This window comes from Trichechus manatus, unplaced genomic scaffold (assembly GCF_000243295.1).
Source record: "Trichechus manatus latirostris isolate Lorelei unplaced genomic scaffold, TriManLat1.0 scaffold00022, whole genome shotgun sequence".
Lineage (NCBI taxonomy): Eukaryota > Metazoa > Chordata > Mammalia > Sirenia > Trichechidae > Trichechus > Trichechus manatus.
The window spans coordinates 19,618,485-19,630,773 of NW_004443958.1; the positions used below are offsets into that span (position 1 = coordinate 19,618,485).

Genomic DNA, 12,289 nt, shown 5'->3' on the forward strand with positions numbered 1-12,289 from the left:
GTGCCATGATGGGTTTTGTGTGTAAGAAAGATCACCTCAGAATGTTGGAGGAGAGATTGAAAGGAGCAATGTTGTTGTTGTTGTTAGGTGCCATCAAGTCAGTTCCGACTCACAGTGACCCTATGTACAACTGAATGAAACACTGCCAGGTCCTCTGCCATCCTCACAATCATTGCTGTTTGAGCCCATTTGTTGCAGCCACTGTGTCAATCCATCTCTTTGAGGATCTTTCTCTTTTTTGCTGACCCTCTGCTTTACCAAGCATGATGTCCTTCGCCAGGGACTGGTTCCCCCTGATAACATGTAAGCAAGATGAAGTCTCTCCATCCTTGCTTCTAAGGAGCATTCTGGCTGTACTTCTTCTTAGACAGATTTGTTCATTCTTCCGGCAGTCCATGGTATATTCAATATTCTTTGCCAACACCATAATTCAAAGGAGCATTAGTCTGGGGGAAATGGGACCAGTTAGAACGTCACTGCAGTGTCTGGAAGACAGATGATGGGAACCATACTAAAGTAGAAGCAGTGAGTCAGGGAGAAGGGGGTGAGACTCCATTCCATTCTGCCAGTGAGATTCTGGAGGATGTCAGTGATGAAGCAGGAATCTCGAAGCAGTCACAGGCTGCCAACTTGGTTGACCTGGGTGTAATCAGCAAGATTTGAAACAGTGAAGAAGTGCATGTCTTTTTATAGTGCCAAAACAGATATGTATGAATGTTCACTCAATGATTCTTGTCGAATCACTCAATTTCTCCAGCTTGACCTTTTGAATATTTTGCACAGTGTTTGGAAGTATTCAATCTGCTAAGTGTTAGGAAGCAGACAAAGAAAATGCTGAGATCCTGCCTTCAGAGTGTTTATAATCATCTTGGAAATTTAATAGGATAGTTTCAATTCTGTTAAAACCTACAGAATATTTGTCTTCCAATTTCTAGATAGAAATGAAGAGCTATGCTTTTCCAAATTAAAAACAATAGCTCTTCCAAATGCAGGGATCGTATATTTTTGTCTCTGGTAGTGTCAGTCCTACTTCAGTGAATACACATGTCACATGGAAGCAATATCTGAATTCCTTTGTCTTTGTAACGCCACATAACAAATGGATGGAAGGATACACTCTTAATTTGGAAAGGGAATGAGCAAGGCAGTGAACTTTATTTCTTCCATACCTTCCTATAATGTCCAATAAAGGAATCCACGGCCTTGCTGAGGGATGTGTTATGTGTTCTGACGTTGCCAGTCTTCCTCCCTCCACCCCGACCACATGTTCCAGTTCTTTCTCTGTTGCCTGGTTACAGAGGGAAACTGGCTGACTCCCTTCTTGGCATCCACATGAACAGAGAGGAAAGAATTATTTAAAAAGTATAGGGGAAGGCTGGTTGAAAAGTTTCCCTAAGATTTGCAACTTAATGGAGAAAATTGGACCTCACTTACTTCCACCTAAGAGACTGAGACAGCTACTTGGTGTTTGGATTTTAGTATTAAAATCTTCATGGTGATTATTTAGAATTTTCAGTTAGCATGGTGTGACTGCATGGACTTGCTGAGTTGATCACTGTTTAACTAGTAATTTCAAGGAAAGGTCAAGAAGCCCAGAAGAATGATGTTTGCTATGTGGGCATTATTGATTCGTATGGGAAATACCAATAGTATTTAAAGTATGGTTATTGTCCTCAAAAACCTCTAGACTAACTATAAACTAGTTAGTCTACAAAGAGCCATGGTGGCACAATGATTAAGCACTTGGCTGCTAACTCATAGTTAGTGATTCAAATCCACTAGCTGCTCTGTGGGAGAAAAGACCTGGCAATCTGCTCCTTTGAAGATTACAGCCTAGGAAACCTTACAGGGCAGTTCTACTTGGTCCTTTAGGGTTGTTAGGAGTCAGAATTGACTCAACAGCACAAAACAACAACAAAGTTAATCCACTCGAAACTACCGTACAAGGAGGAATTAGGGAGTCACACAAAAGAGCGTATGGTTAAGCTTTAAAACGCATTAAGATTTCCAAGAAGAGAATGCTAGAAAACAACATTTCACTAACTACAACTAGGAATTTGTTGGTGAATGTGGTTCCTGGGTGGCGCAAATGGTGAAGTGCTCTGCTGCTAGCTGAAAGGTTGGTGGTTCGAGGTACCTTGGAAGAAAGGCCTGGTGATCTACTTCCAAAAGATCACAGCCATTGAAAACCCTATGGAGCACAGTTCTACTCTGACACACATGGGGTTGCCATGAGTTGGCAATTGTTTTTTTTTTTTTTTTTTTTTTGTATGGTCAGATTTTCAGAAAGTAGGGAAGCTTTCAGTGTCTATGATCCTTGATTTAGAAGGGAGCCAACCTCTAGTGGAAGTGAAGAGAGGTAGTCACGCCAGCTGGAAGACTTACTCCCCAAACCAGCTGTCACAGGTGTAGCTCAGAGGGAAAGGAAAAAGGAAAAAGAAAGAAGAGAGGTACAAAGTGTAGGTGTTCTCGGTGGACTCTTGGCATCTTGCTACAAGAAAGATCTGGGGGGTTGTCTCATGTTTGCTTGTGATGTTAAAACCATTTCTCCCATTTGCTCTGTCTCGGCGCAGCTGAAGACCGATCCTGCACCTCAGAAAGACAGCAGGCCTTGTCAAGACTCTACTTTGGGCCCTCGGGCCACTTCAGCCAGCACAATTTGTTTTTTTCTCCTGAGGAAAGGCAGGCCTCTCAGAGAGTGGCCAGATTCTCCTCATCCTGCCCACCCCTGTTCAGGGAGCTGTTTGTTGACTCTGGCCTTCTCCGCCCCATGGTGGAAGGGCAAGATAAACAGTTCCCCGCCTCACAAAGTCTTCTCAAAGAGGCCATCAGATCGATTTTCCCCTCCAGAGAGCTGGCTCGCCTTGCCCTTCAGTTTACCGCTGACCCCAAGCGACTCCAGCAAAACCTATTTGGAGGAAATTTTTTGGCGAACGTTGGCCAGTTTAACGTGTCGGGAGCCATTGGCACAAGAGGCACATTTAACTTCAGTCAATTTTTCCAGCAACTTGGCCTCCCAGGCTTCAAGAATGGAGAAGGATTCGTGGATGTAGCCAAGCAGCTGTCTGTGAGACCTGATGCAAACCTTGCCACGGGAACCCCTGAAGCCTCTGAGAAGGCTATGAATCTCCCCCTTGTGGGCAGCTTTGGCTTCGAAATTAACTTACGGGAGAACCAAAATGCTCTGAAATTCCTTGCTTCTCTCCTGGAGCTTCCAGAATTCCTTGTCTTCTTGCAGCATGCTATTTCCGTGCCAGAGGATGTAGCCCGAGATTTAGGGGACACAATGGAAATGGTGCTCAACTCCCAGACCTGTGAGCCACCATCCACAAAGCTTTTTGTCCCATCATGCACGGCAGAAGGAAACTACGAGGATGTCCAGTGCTCTGCTGGGGAGTGTTGGTGTGTGGATTCCCGGGGCAAAGAACTTCTTGGCTCTAGAGTTAGAGGTAGACGACCCAGGTGCCCCACAGAGTGTGAAAAGCAAAGGGCACAAATGCAAAACCTCATGGGTAGCCAGCCTGCTGGGTCCAGCCTATCTGTCCCTTCTTGTACCAGCGAGGGACATTTCCTACCTGTCCAATGCTCTAACTCAGAGTGCTACTGTGTGGACACCGAGGGTCAGGCGATCCCTGGAACTCAAAGTATAACTGGAGAACCCAAGCAATGTAAGTCCGTTGAGTACTCAGTCTATGTTGTTGTTAGTTGCTGTTGAGTTGATTCCAACTCACAGCGACCCCACGTGTGCAGAGTAGAATTACTCCTTAGGGTTTCCAAGGTTGTGACCTTTTGGAAGAAGATTGTCAGGCCTGGCTTCTGAGGTGCCTTCTAGGTGGGTTTGAACAACCCACCTTTCAGCTAATAGTTTAACGCTTAACCGTTTGTGCCACCCAGGGACTCTGTTCAATCTATAGACTTTCCATTCCCTCTTCAGTCCCTGATACAATGCATTACAGAAGAAAGAATCCACTCATGGCTAAAGCCTAAGCTTCAGTTAATGGCAAAATCAGCTGATTAATTTAAACAATATCCAAAAATGTCTGGCTACTGTTGACCATTCTAATGAGTGATAGGGAGATTTGTTTGGCCTTCAGGACCTGCCACCTCCACTTGTGCAGTCTGACACTAGCTGCTCTCAGTGGTGCTGAGTTAGTGGCGGGGTGCTCTCTGTCTAGATGTGATTTGCAGATTTAAGGTTGGTGGGGTCTCTATGCCTGGGTGAAGTTTTAGATGGAGTTTGGACAGTTACATGGTTCCATCTTGGTCTTTTGGGGTTACAAAACTGCTTAAAGAGAGTCCTGGTGGCACAGTGGTTAAACTCTTGGCTGCTAACTGAAAGGCCAATGGTTCGAACCCACCAGCTGCTCCACGGGAGAAAGATGTGGCAGTCTGCTTCCGTAAAGATTACAGCCTTGGAAACCCTACAGGGCAGTTCTACTCTGTCCTATAGTGTCGCTATGAGTTTGTAAAGATTAAAGCTTTAGAAACCCTATGAGGAAGTTGTACTCTGTCCTATAGGGTCATTATGAGTCTGTAAAGAATACAACTTTGGGGCAGTTCTACTCGGTCCTGCAGGGTTGCGATGAGCTGGAATGGGCTCAATCGCAATGGCTTTTAAACTGGCTAAACTGACACACCTCCTCGTCGTTTCTTCCAGGCCCCACGCCCTGTCAGCTGCAGGCAGAGCAAGCTTTCCTGGGGACGGTGCAGGCCCTGCTCTCCAATTCCAGCTTGCCGCCCACTCTCTCCAGCGTCTACATTCCACAGTGCAGTGCTGATGGCCAGTGGAGACGCGTACAATGTGATGGGCCCCCGGAGCAGGCCTTTGAGTGGTACCAACGATGGGTAACTCAGAATAAGAGTGGCCAGGAACTGACCCCTGCTGAGCTTCTAAAGAGGATCATGAGCTATAGAGAAGTGGCTTCCAAAAGCTTCCGCCTCTTTATCCAAAGTCTGTATGAGGCTGGCCAACAAGGTGTCTTCCCAGGGCTGGCGAGATACTCTGCTTTCCAAGACGTCCCACCAGTAGTGCTGGAAGGCAACCTGACACAGCCTGCAGGGAACATCCTCCTGGAGCCCTACCTGTTTTGGCAGATGCTAAATGGGCAGCTCAGCCGGTACCCAGGGCCCTACTCAGATTTCAGCACTCCTTTGGCACACTTTGATCTTCGAAGCTGCTGGTGTGTGGACAGGGCTGGTCAGGAACTGGAAGGCACTTGGGCTGAGCCAAGCAAGGTTCCAGCATGTGAGTAAACTTATGTGCAGAACAGAATTGTTTCTTTAACGAATAAAGGGTATGGAGTGTCAAAGCTAGCACTGAGTTTAGGGATGGCCAGGTGCATCCCTTCATTATCTGGGCGAGTAAACTGAGGCTTATAGAGGGTAAGTGACTTCCCCAGGTCTACAAAGTGATGGCAAATTTAATGTGGTTCATCCTAAAATTTTCCTGTAATTATTCAAATTATTCAATTATTCAAATTTTTATTAGCTATCCGGTGTATGCAATCTGAGAAGCCTGGTTGGTAATACCAAAAGGACTTAGTCACTTCATTGACTAGTCTTAGTGACCTTGGCCTGAATGCCAGGCGGAGCATTAGAAGCAGGCTTCAGAGTATGTTGACTTTCCCATGAGTAACAAACGACCGTGTGGAGTCGGTGACCAGGGTGTACAAAATCATCCACAGGGGAGCAAATGTTAGATCTTCTATCTGTGTCTAGTGTTTTATCTCTTCCTTTGAACCTAGTCTATTTCCGCTGCAGCACGAGCATAAACAGAGAAATACACGTACTTTCGGGTTGCGTATTCAAAGCCTTTTGTGGACAGGGGTATCCGACCAAAAGGGTTTGGGGACCATTGGTTCAGAGCCTCGATACTCGAAGCGTGGCCTAGCAGCACCAGCATCATCTGGGAGCTTGTTAGAGATTCAGACTCTCGGGCCCGAAGTACTGAATCAGAATCTGCATTTCCACAGGATCTCCTGGTGATCCTGGGGCACCCTACAGTTTGAGAAGCAGTGGCTTAGAGGACAGAGCGCTAGCTGGCTTGAATCCTGGTTCTACCCCTGCTACTGTGTGGGCTAGATGAGGGTAAATCTCTGCATCTTAGTTATAGTGACTACCTCAAAGGAACGTCGTGAGGGTTATAAAGGGTGATAGATGCAATGTGTCAGGCTTGGTATGTAGAAAGTGCTTAATAAGTGACAGCTGGATTAATATGACCACTGGTAGCACAGTGGTTAAAGTGCTTGGCTGCTAACTGAAAGGTCAGCAGTTTGAATCCATGGGAGAAAGATGTGGCAGTCTGCTCCCGTAAAGATTACAGCCTTGGAAACCCTATGGGGCAGCTCTGCTCTGTCCTATAGGGTCGTTATGAGGTGGAATTGACTCAGTGGCAACAGGGATTAATGTGATTGATAGTAAGTGATGGATGTGACCAGTAACTGCCTACATGTATACATTCCGGGGTGACAGCTGTCTTAGTCAAGGAGTGCCATAACAAAAAACCCCACAGTGGGTTACTTTAAAGAGCAGAACCTATTGTCTCATAGTTGCGGGGGCACATGCACTTGAAAGGGGGCTGGGGGAGCCATCCCTGGTGAGCAAATCCATCTGTGATGTGTTTATTCCCTTAGGCCCTGGCTCCTGTGAGGAAGCGAAGCTTCGTGTCCTGCAGTTCATTAAGGAAGCAGAAGAAATCGTCTTGGTTTCCAACAGTTCTCAGTTCCCTCTGGGAGAGAGCTTCCTAGTCGCCAAGGGAATCCGGCTGAGCAATAAGGAGCTCTCCCTTCCCTGGCCCTTCTCACCCTGGGAGACATTCTCTGAGAAGTTCCTGATGGGGAGTGATTATGCTCTTCGCTTGGCAGCCCAGTCCAGTGAGTACTATATTTCAGGGTCTTGTTCTGCTGTGTTTGGGGAAGCAAAAGCTTGGATTAGTCTCCTTGGTTTCTCCAGGTGGATAAGTCTTGAGATGCCAGTCAAAGCTGGAGTGCAGTCCATGGTTGCCTCCTGTGCAGGGGGTACACCTTCCCACGAGGCTCCCAAATCCTCCAGCAGAGCTGCATGAAGGCAGGGCTTCATGTTCGTATCGCAGATAGATGATGCCTGCAGCCCACCGTGAAGCCAAACGTTCTTGTTAAAATATGAGGGATCTCGGCCCCAAATGCTCATACACCCTCATGACCTGGCTCAAAACCTTCCTCTGTTTCCAAGGATTCAGGGACACCCATGAAAGAGGATGAAGAAAAGCCCTCAGTGATTGAGGAGCTGTTGGAGCCCCTGGGTGGCCCATGCTTGGCTGCTCACTGAAAAGTTGGAGGTTCGCCTTCACTCAGGTGCCTCAGAAGAAAGACCTGATGGTCTACTTCCAAAAAATCAGCCATTAAAAACCCTATGGAGCACGGTTCTACTCTGACACATCACTGGGGCGCCATGGTTTGGAATTGACTTGACTACAGCTGGTTTTTATTGGGTTTCAGGCACCTTATACGTGTGTCTCATCTCATTCTGAGAGTAACTCTAAATGGCAGGGATTATCTCCTTCATACGACAAAGGAATAACCTCAGAGAACCCACAGATCTCGAACCTGTAAAAATAGCTCAACAGTACTTGAAAATTTCCCTTGGCCAGGCCGTTACTGTGCTAAGTAGTTTACCAGATCCTTGCATTTAGTCCTGAACAGTTGCATGAGAACTATGCTTCAGTCACCATCTGTGATTACACACAAATGGGGAAACTGGGCCTGAGGGTACGTGACTTGCCCAAGGTCACCCAGTTAGTAACTAGTGGAGCCTGGATGTTAACTCCCTCAGTTTTTGGCCCCCAACCCTCCAGCCCACGCTCTTAGCCACTCTGTTCCTCTACCGGACTGGATGTGGCTGAGGTCAGACCACTCAGAGCCTCCGTCTGTCTCAACCCACAGCCCCCGTCTGTCTCAACCCACAGCCCCTGCTCTTCCTCCACTGGCCACACCTGCTCTGGTGGGAGTGTCCAGGGCCCCATCACTGACCCCATACCCACTTGGCAGGAGCAAGTGATCACCTATCTCTGAGCCATACCCGAGTTTCCACCCACTGTTGAATTGCCATGGGGACGCCCTGTCTGGAATTCTCTGGCTCTGGTCACAAAACAGCTCCACCTGAAAACTTCTGTACCATGTCAAAGAAGATCCACTCCAAGCTCCCTGCTCTGCCATTCCCGGGGTGTCTGCACTGGCTTGGATGGGGTTCCATTCTCTTCGTTCTCCTGACCCCATGTGAGAAACTCCCAAGGGCCATATTTGTTTTCTGCTTCTCTCCCTCACTGGACATCTCTTTGGGAGGACAAAGAACCATGTCTTATTCATCTTTATGTCCCCACTGTCTGGTAAGTTCCTGGCAGTGTAGATAAAGAGATAGATCGCTGCCGTAGAGTAGATGTTGACTCGGTGCAACCTTACGTACAACAGCATGAAACGTTGCCCCGTCCTGTGTCATCCTCACCACCACCAGCATGTTTGAGTCCATCATTGTGGCTATTGTGCCAATTCATCTCACCAAGGGTCTCCCTCACCCTCGCGGGCCCTCTGCTTCACCAGACATGATGTCCTCCTCCAGTGATTGATCCTTCCTGATGACATGTCCAAAGCAACTGAGTCAGGAAGTGTTCTGTTGTGATCCATAAGGTTTTCAACAGCTATTTTGGAAGTACAACTCCAGGCCTTTCTTCCCAGCCTGTCTTAGTCTGGAAGCTCTGCTGAAACCCATCTACTGTGGGTGACCCTGCTGGTATTTGAAATACCGGTGGCATAGTTTCTAACATCACAGCAACATGCAAGCCACCACAGTAGGACAAGCTGAGAGAGAGTGTTGGGACTCAGAGTGTAGCCCAGCTAGTGTTGGTTAATCCATCCATGTTGCTTCCTTCCTCCACTTTCTTTCCCTCTATCCCTTGCTCTCACCTCGTGCACAGGAACCTCCTTTCTCTGTTCCTCAGTGACCTGGGGACTTCTGCTTTTGGTAAGAAACCAGTTGTTCTAAATTTTGTGCATGGGCAGGGTTTGATGTCATGAAAGGGAGAAGTGGATTGATGGCCCTTCAGTTGTGACCACTTTGGTGATGGAGGGACATCTGAAATGAAGGAAGAGGAAGTTGTCGATGCCGTAGAGATTTATTATTGAGTGGCTTGATGGCTTTTCTTTAGAAGTCAAGCTAAGGAAATGTCCCGCAACTAGTCACAAGCTCTCATTTTGCATGTCTGAGGCTGTAGAGAAAAGAGGAAGAACCAGGAGAGCAGAGCCTGAGTTGTTCGTTTTCCCAGAATCCCTCATTCCTTGTGATTCAGAGGAGAGGAGGCTGTGCACTGTGGACCTCTGGGTCTCAGGGAGTCTAGGCCTGAGGGTGCAGGACAAGGAGAGACTGAAGGCCACCAGGAGTCTTCAGCCAATGGAGCATTGGAGCAATGTCTGGGAGCCTCATGAGAACGGGGCAGGGGCATGGGAGTAAATGGACATCTCTGCTAGGCGTGAGTGTGGGGAAATGTGGTGACAACCAGGTGACATTGTGCACTACAGATTAGTAAGCAAGCACAATTAAGCCTGTGTGTACCTTGCTTCTTGGAAAATGTGTCCCCAAGTCTATAAGGAGCCCTGGTGGTGCAAACAGTTGAAGAGTTTGGCTGCTAACCAAAAGGTTGGCAATTTGAATCCGGCCAGCGGCTCCTTGGGGAAAAGACTTGGCGATCTGCTCTGATAAATGTTAGACAAAAAAACCCCACGGGCGATTCTACTCTGACACATTGGTCGCTGGGCGTCGGAATCGACTCCACTGCACACAACAATTATTACTATTCCTGCAGGTGCCTGAAGCCACTTCGCTGGCCTGATCAAGACTACATGGGAGATACGGAAAGAAGCCTACAGAGATTCCTTCAATGTTTAGCCTAAATGTTTGTTTTTAAAGGGAAAATCTATTGCGTGTCCACCCTGGTATAGCCCACTCTGTAGGAGCCTCTGTAACGTTTTGGGTGGACGTGTTTGTCTAATAACTCAGAAGGCCTCCTATGTTGTACCTGGGGCGTGCTCTGCTGTCCCCTGGAGCTGAGGCGAGCCCAGGTTGGCACTCACGTCTCTGCTCTCCTCTCCCCTGCTCCAGCCTTTACCTTCTATCAGAGACGAGGCTCTTCCCTGGGCGACTCAGCAGGAGCAGCTGCCCTCCTGAGCAATGGCCCCTACGTGCCGCAGTGTGACGCATTTGGGAGCTGGGCGCCCGTGCAGTGCTACAACAGGACTGGTGAGGGTGGGCTGGGTGCCCCAGGGAGGCAGCGTCATGCACCCTCCTTCTTACTCAGAGCCAAGATCCCCCCCATGGAGGCAAGTGAGCATGACTCTGGCGCGTGGTGGCAAAGGTCAAGGCCGTCAATTGCTTCACCTGAGCAGTGACCTACCAGCCAGAAGTGGGGTGCCCGAGTGCTATGAGCTGTGACTGTGGACAATGTTGGGCAGGGGGTGGGGGGCGCCCTTGCTGGCCCTGCTCTGAGGTGAGGAGGGAAAGTCATTTTTGGGATGCTCCAGGAGCGAGTCGCCAACGTGCTTCCTGAAGTTCTGTCTTCTCTAGGGCACTGCTGGTGCGTGGACGGGAAGGGAGAGTACATCCCTGCCTCGCTGGCTGCCCGGTCCCCACAGACCCCCCAATGTAAGTGGAGCCCCCGGGACCCTCTCGCCTGCTCTAGGCTGGCCTAGCCGCACTTGCTACCTAGCTACCTAACCTCCTAACACGGGCCACCCTGTGGCCAGCCCTTCAGACCAGCCCCAGGGGCAGCCAGAACACATTGTCCCAAGCCCCTAGGCCTAGAAGACTCCTGCTGACCTTGGCACTTCCTAATTTGTGCTCCCAGCTACATAGGTGGGGAAAAGCAGCTGCGGGTGGGGGAACCCAGTGCCTTCCTGTCCCCTGCTCCCTGGGAGATCTCGTCCACTCCCACTCCTGCAGTTTCAACAACCTTCTCACAGCTGCATCCCCAGCTCTGACCTCTCTCCTGAGGCCGAGACCTGTATAATCAACCACCCACTTGACATCTCAAAGCTGGCGGGTCCCGCATGTGTCTTTGTCCTCAGCCTCAGCCTCTTCTCCTCTGAGGTCGAGGCTCTCTGTGAAAGGCACTGCCTCACCCAGACACACTGAGGCTCGGGCTCAGCCAGGGAGCCGGCCTTCCCTTGGCGCCCATGCCCGTCAGGTAAGGGTGCCTCCCTCTCTTCCACAGGCCCCACGACCTGTGAGGAATCTCGAGCCAGTGGGCTGATTTCCAGTTGGAAACAGGCTGTGTCTCAAGGAAACCCTTCTCCAAAAGACCTGTTCATCCCCACCTGCCTACAGGTAAGGCTCTGAGGGCCCAGGAAGGACGAGGAGAGGGAAACCAGAGCTTTCCACTACTGAATGGAGGTGGTTTGTCCAGTTTTCAATGAAGCTGGCTTAGTTAAAAACGTACACGGAATTCTAGGCCTAGATTTTGTCCTGGCTCTGGTAGACCCTGTCTGTGGGACCTTGGGCAATTTATTTACCTTCTCTGTGCTCCAATTTTTTTTTTTAATCATAAGATCAGGGCCACATTTTTGTCTTATCTAGTGATAGGATTGTTTGGAGACTCCAAGGAAGAATCTTTCATAAAAACTCTTTGGGAAAAATAATCTTCACAGAGACAGTTGCTACCATGTTTTTCCTTACGCCAACTTGGTCAAATCGCTTAGTTTACCGTGTCTCGGTTTCTCAATATAAAATGGAGGACATCATAATATTGCCCTCCCCAGCTCCCAGAATGATTGTAATAATTAAGTGAAGTTAACTGATATAAAAGCTCTCAAAGAAAGGATTCGTGCCCAGAATCTTAACTACTTACTTGTCAAGTGACGGGAGTCTGTGTGCGGCAGCTTCTTCTCCCTAAAATAGAGATGTCAGGACCACCACAACCTGCTCTGCTCAGTGCCCAGGGGCTTTGTGAGAATCAGATGGAATCTATTATTCAGCCATAAAAAGAAACAGAGTTCTGATGCGCACTATAATATGGGTGACCTTGAAAATATCGTGTTAAGTGAAGGAAGTCAGACCCAAAAAGACAAATACTACATGATCCTACTTATATGAAATATCTAGAATAGGCAAAAATATGGAAACGGCAAGTTGATAAATGGTTTTCATGGGCTGGGGGGGAGGCGGAGTTAGTTATTCCTTAATGGGTGCAGAGTTTGTGTTTGGGGTGATGAAAACGTTTTGGAAATCAAGAGTGGTGATGGTTGTGAGTATAATTAATGCCACTGAA

The 12,289-nt window shown here is 48.4% G+C and overlaps 1 protein-coding gene across 1 annotated transcript in view; it reads left to right on the top strand.

Annotated features, from left to right (window-relative positions):
- TG (thyroglobulin) overlaps positions 1-12,289 on the top strand; it is a 238,068-nt gene that overhangs the window by 15,169 nt on the left and 210,610 nt on the right. Inside the window, exons 9-14 of the mRNA XM_004373014.2 lie at positions 2,574-3,668; positions 4,658-5,245; positions 6,633-6,872; positions 10,129-10,266; positions 10,591-10,668; positions 11,237-11,349. Coding sequence (XP_004373071.1) covers positions 2,574-3,668; positions 4,658-5,245; positions 6,633-6,872; positions 10,129-10,266; positions 10,591-10,668; positions 11,237-11,349 — 2,252 coding nt within the window. The remainder of the gene's footprint in view (positions 1-2,573; positions 3,669-4,657; positions 5,246-6,632; positions 6,873-10,128; positions 10,267-10,590; positions 10,669-11,236; positions 11,350-12,289) is intronic.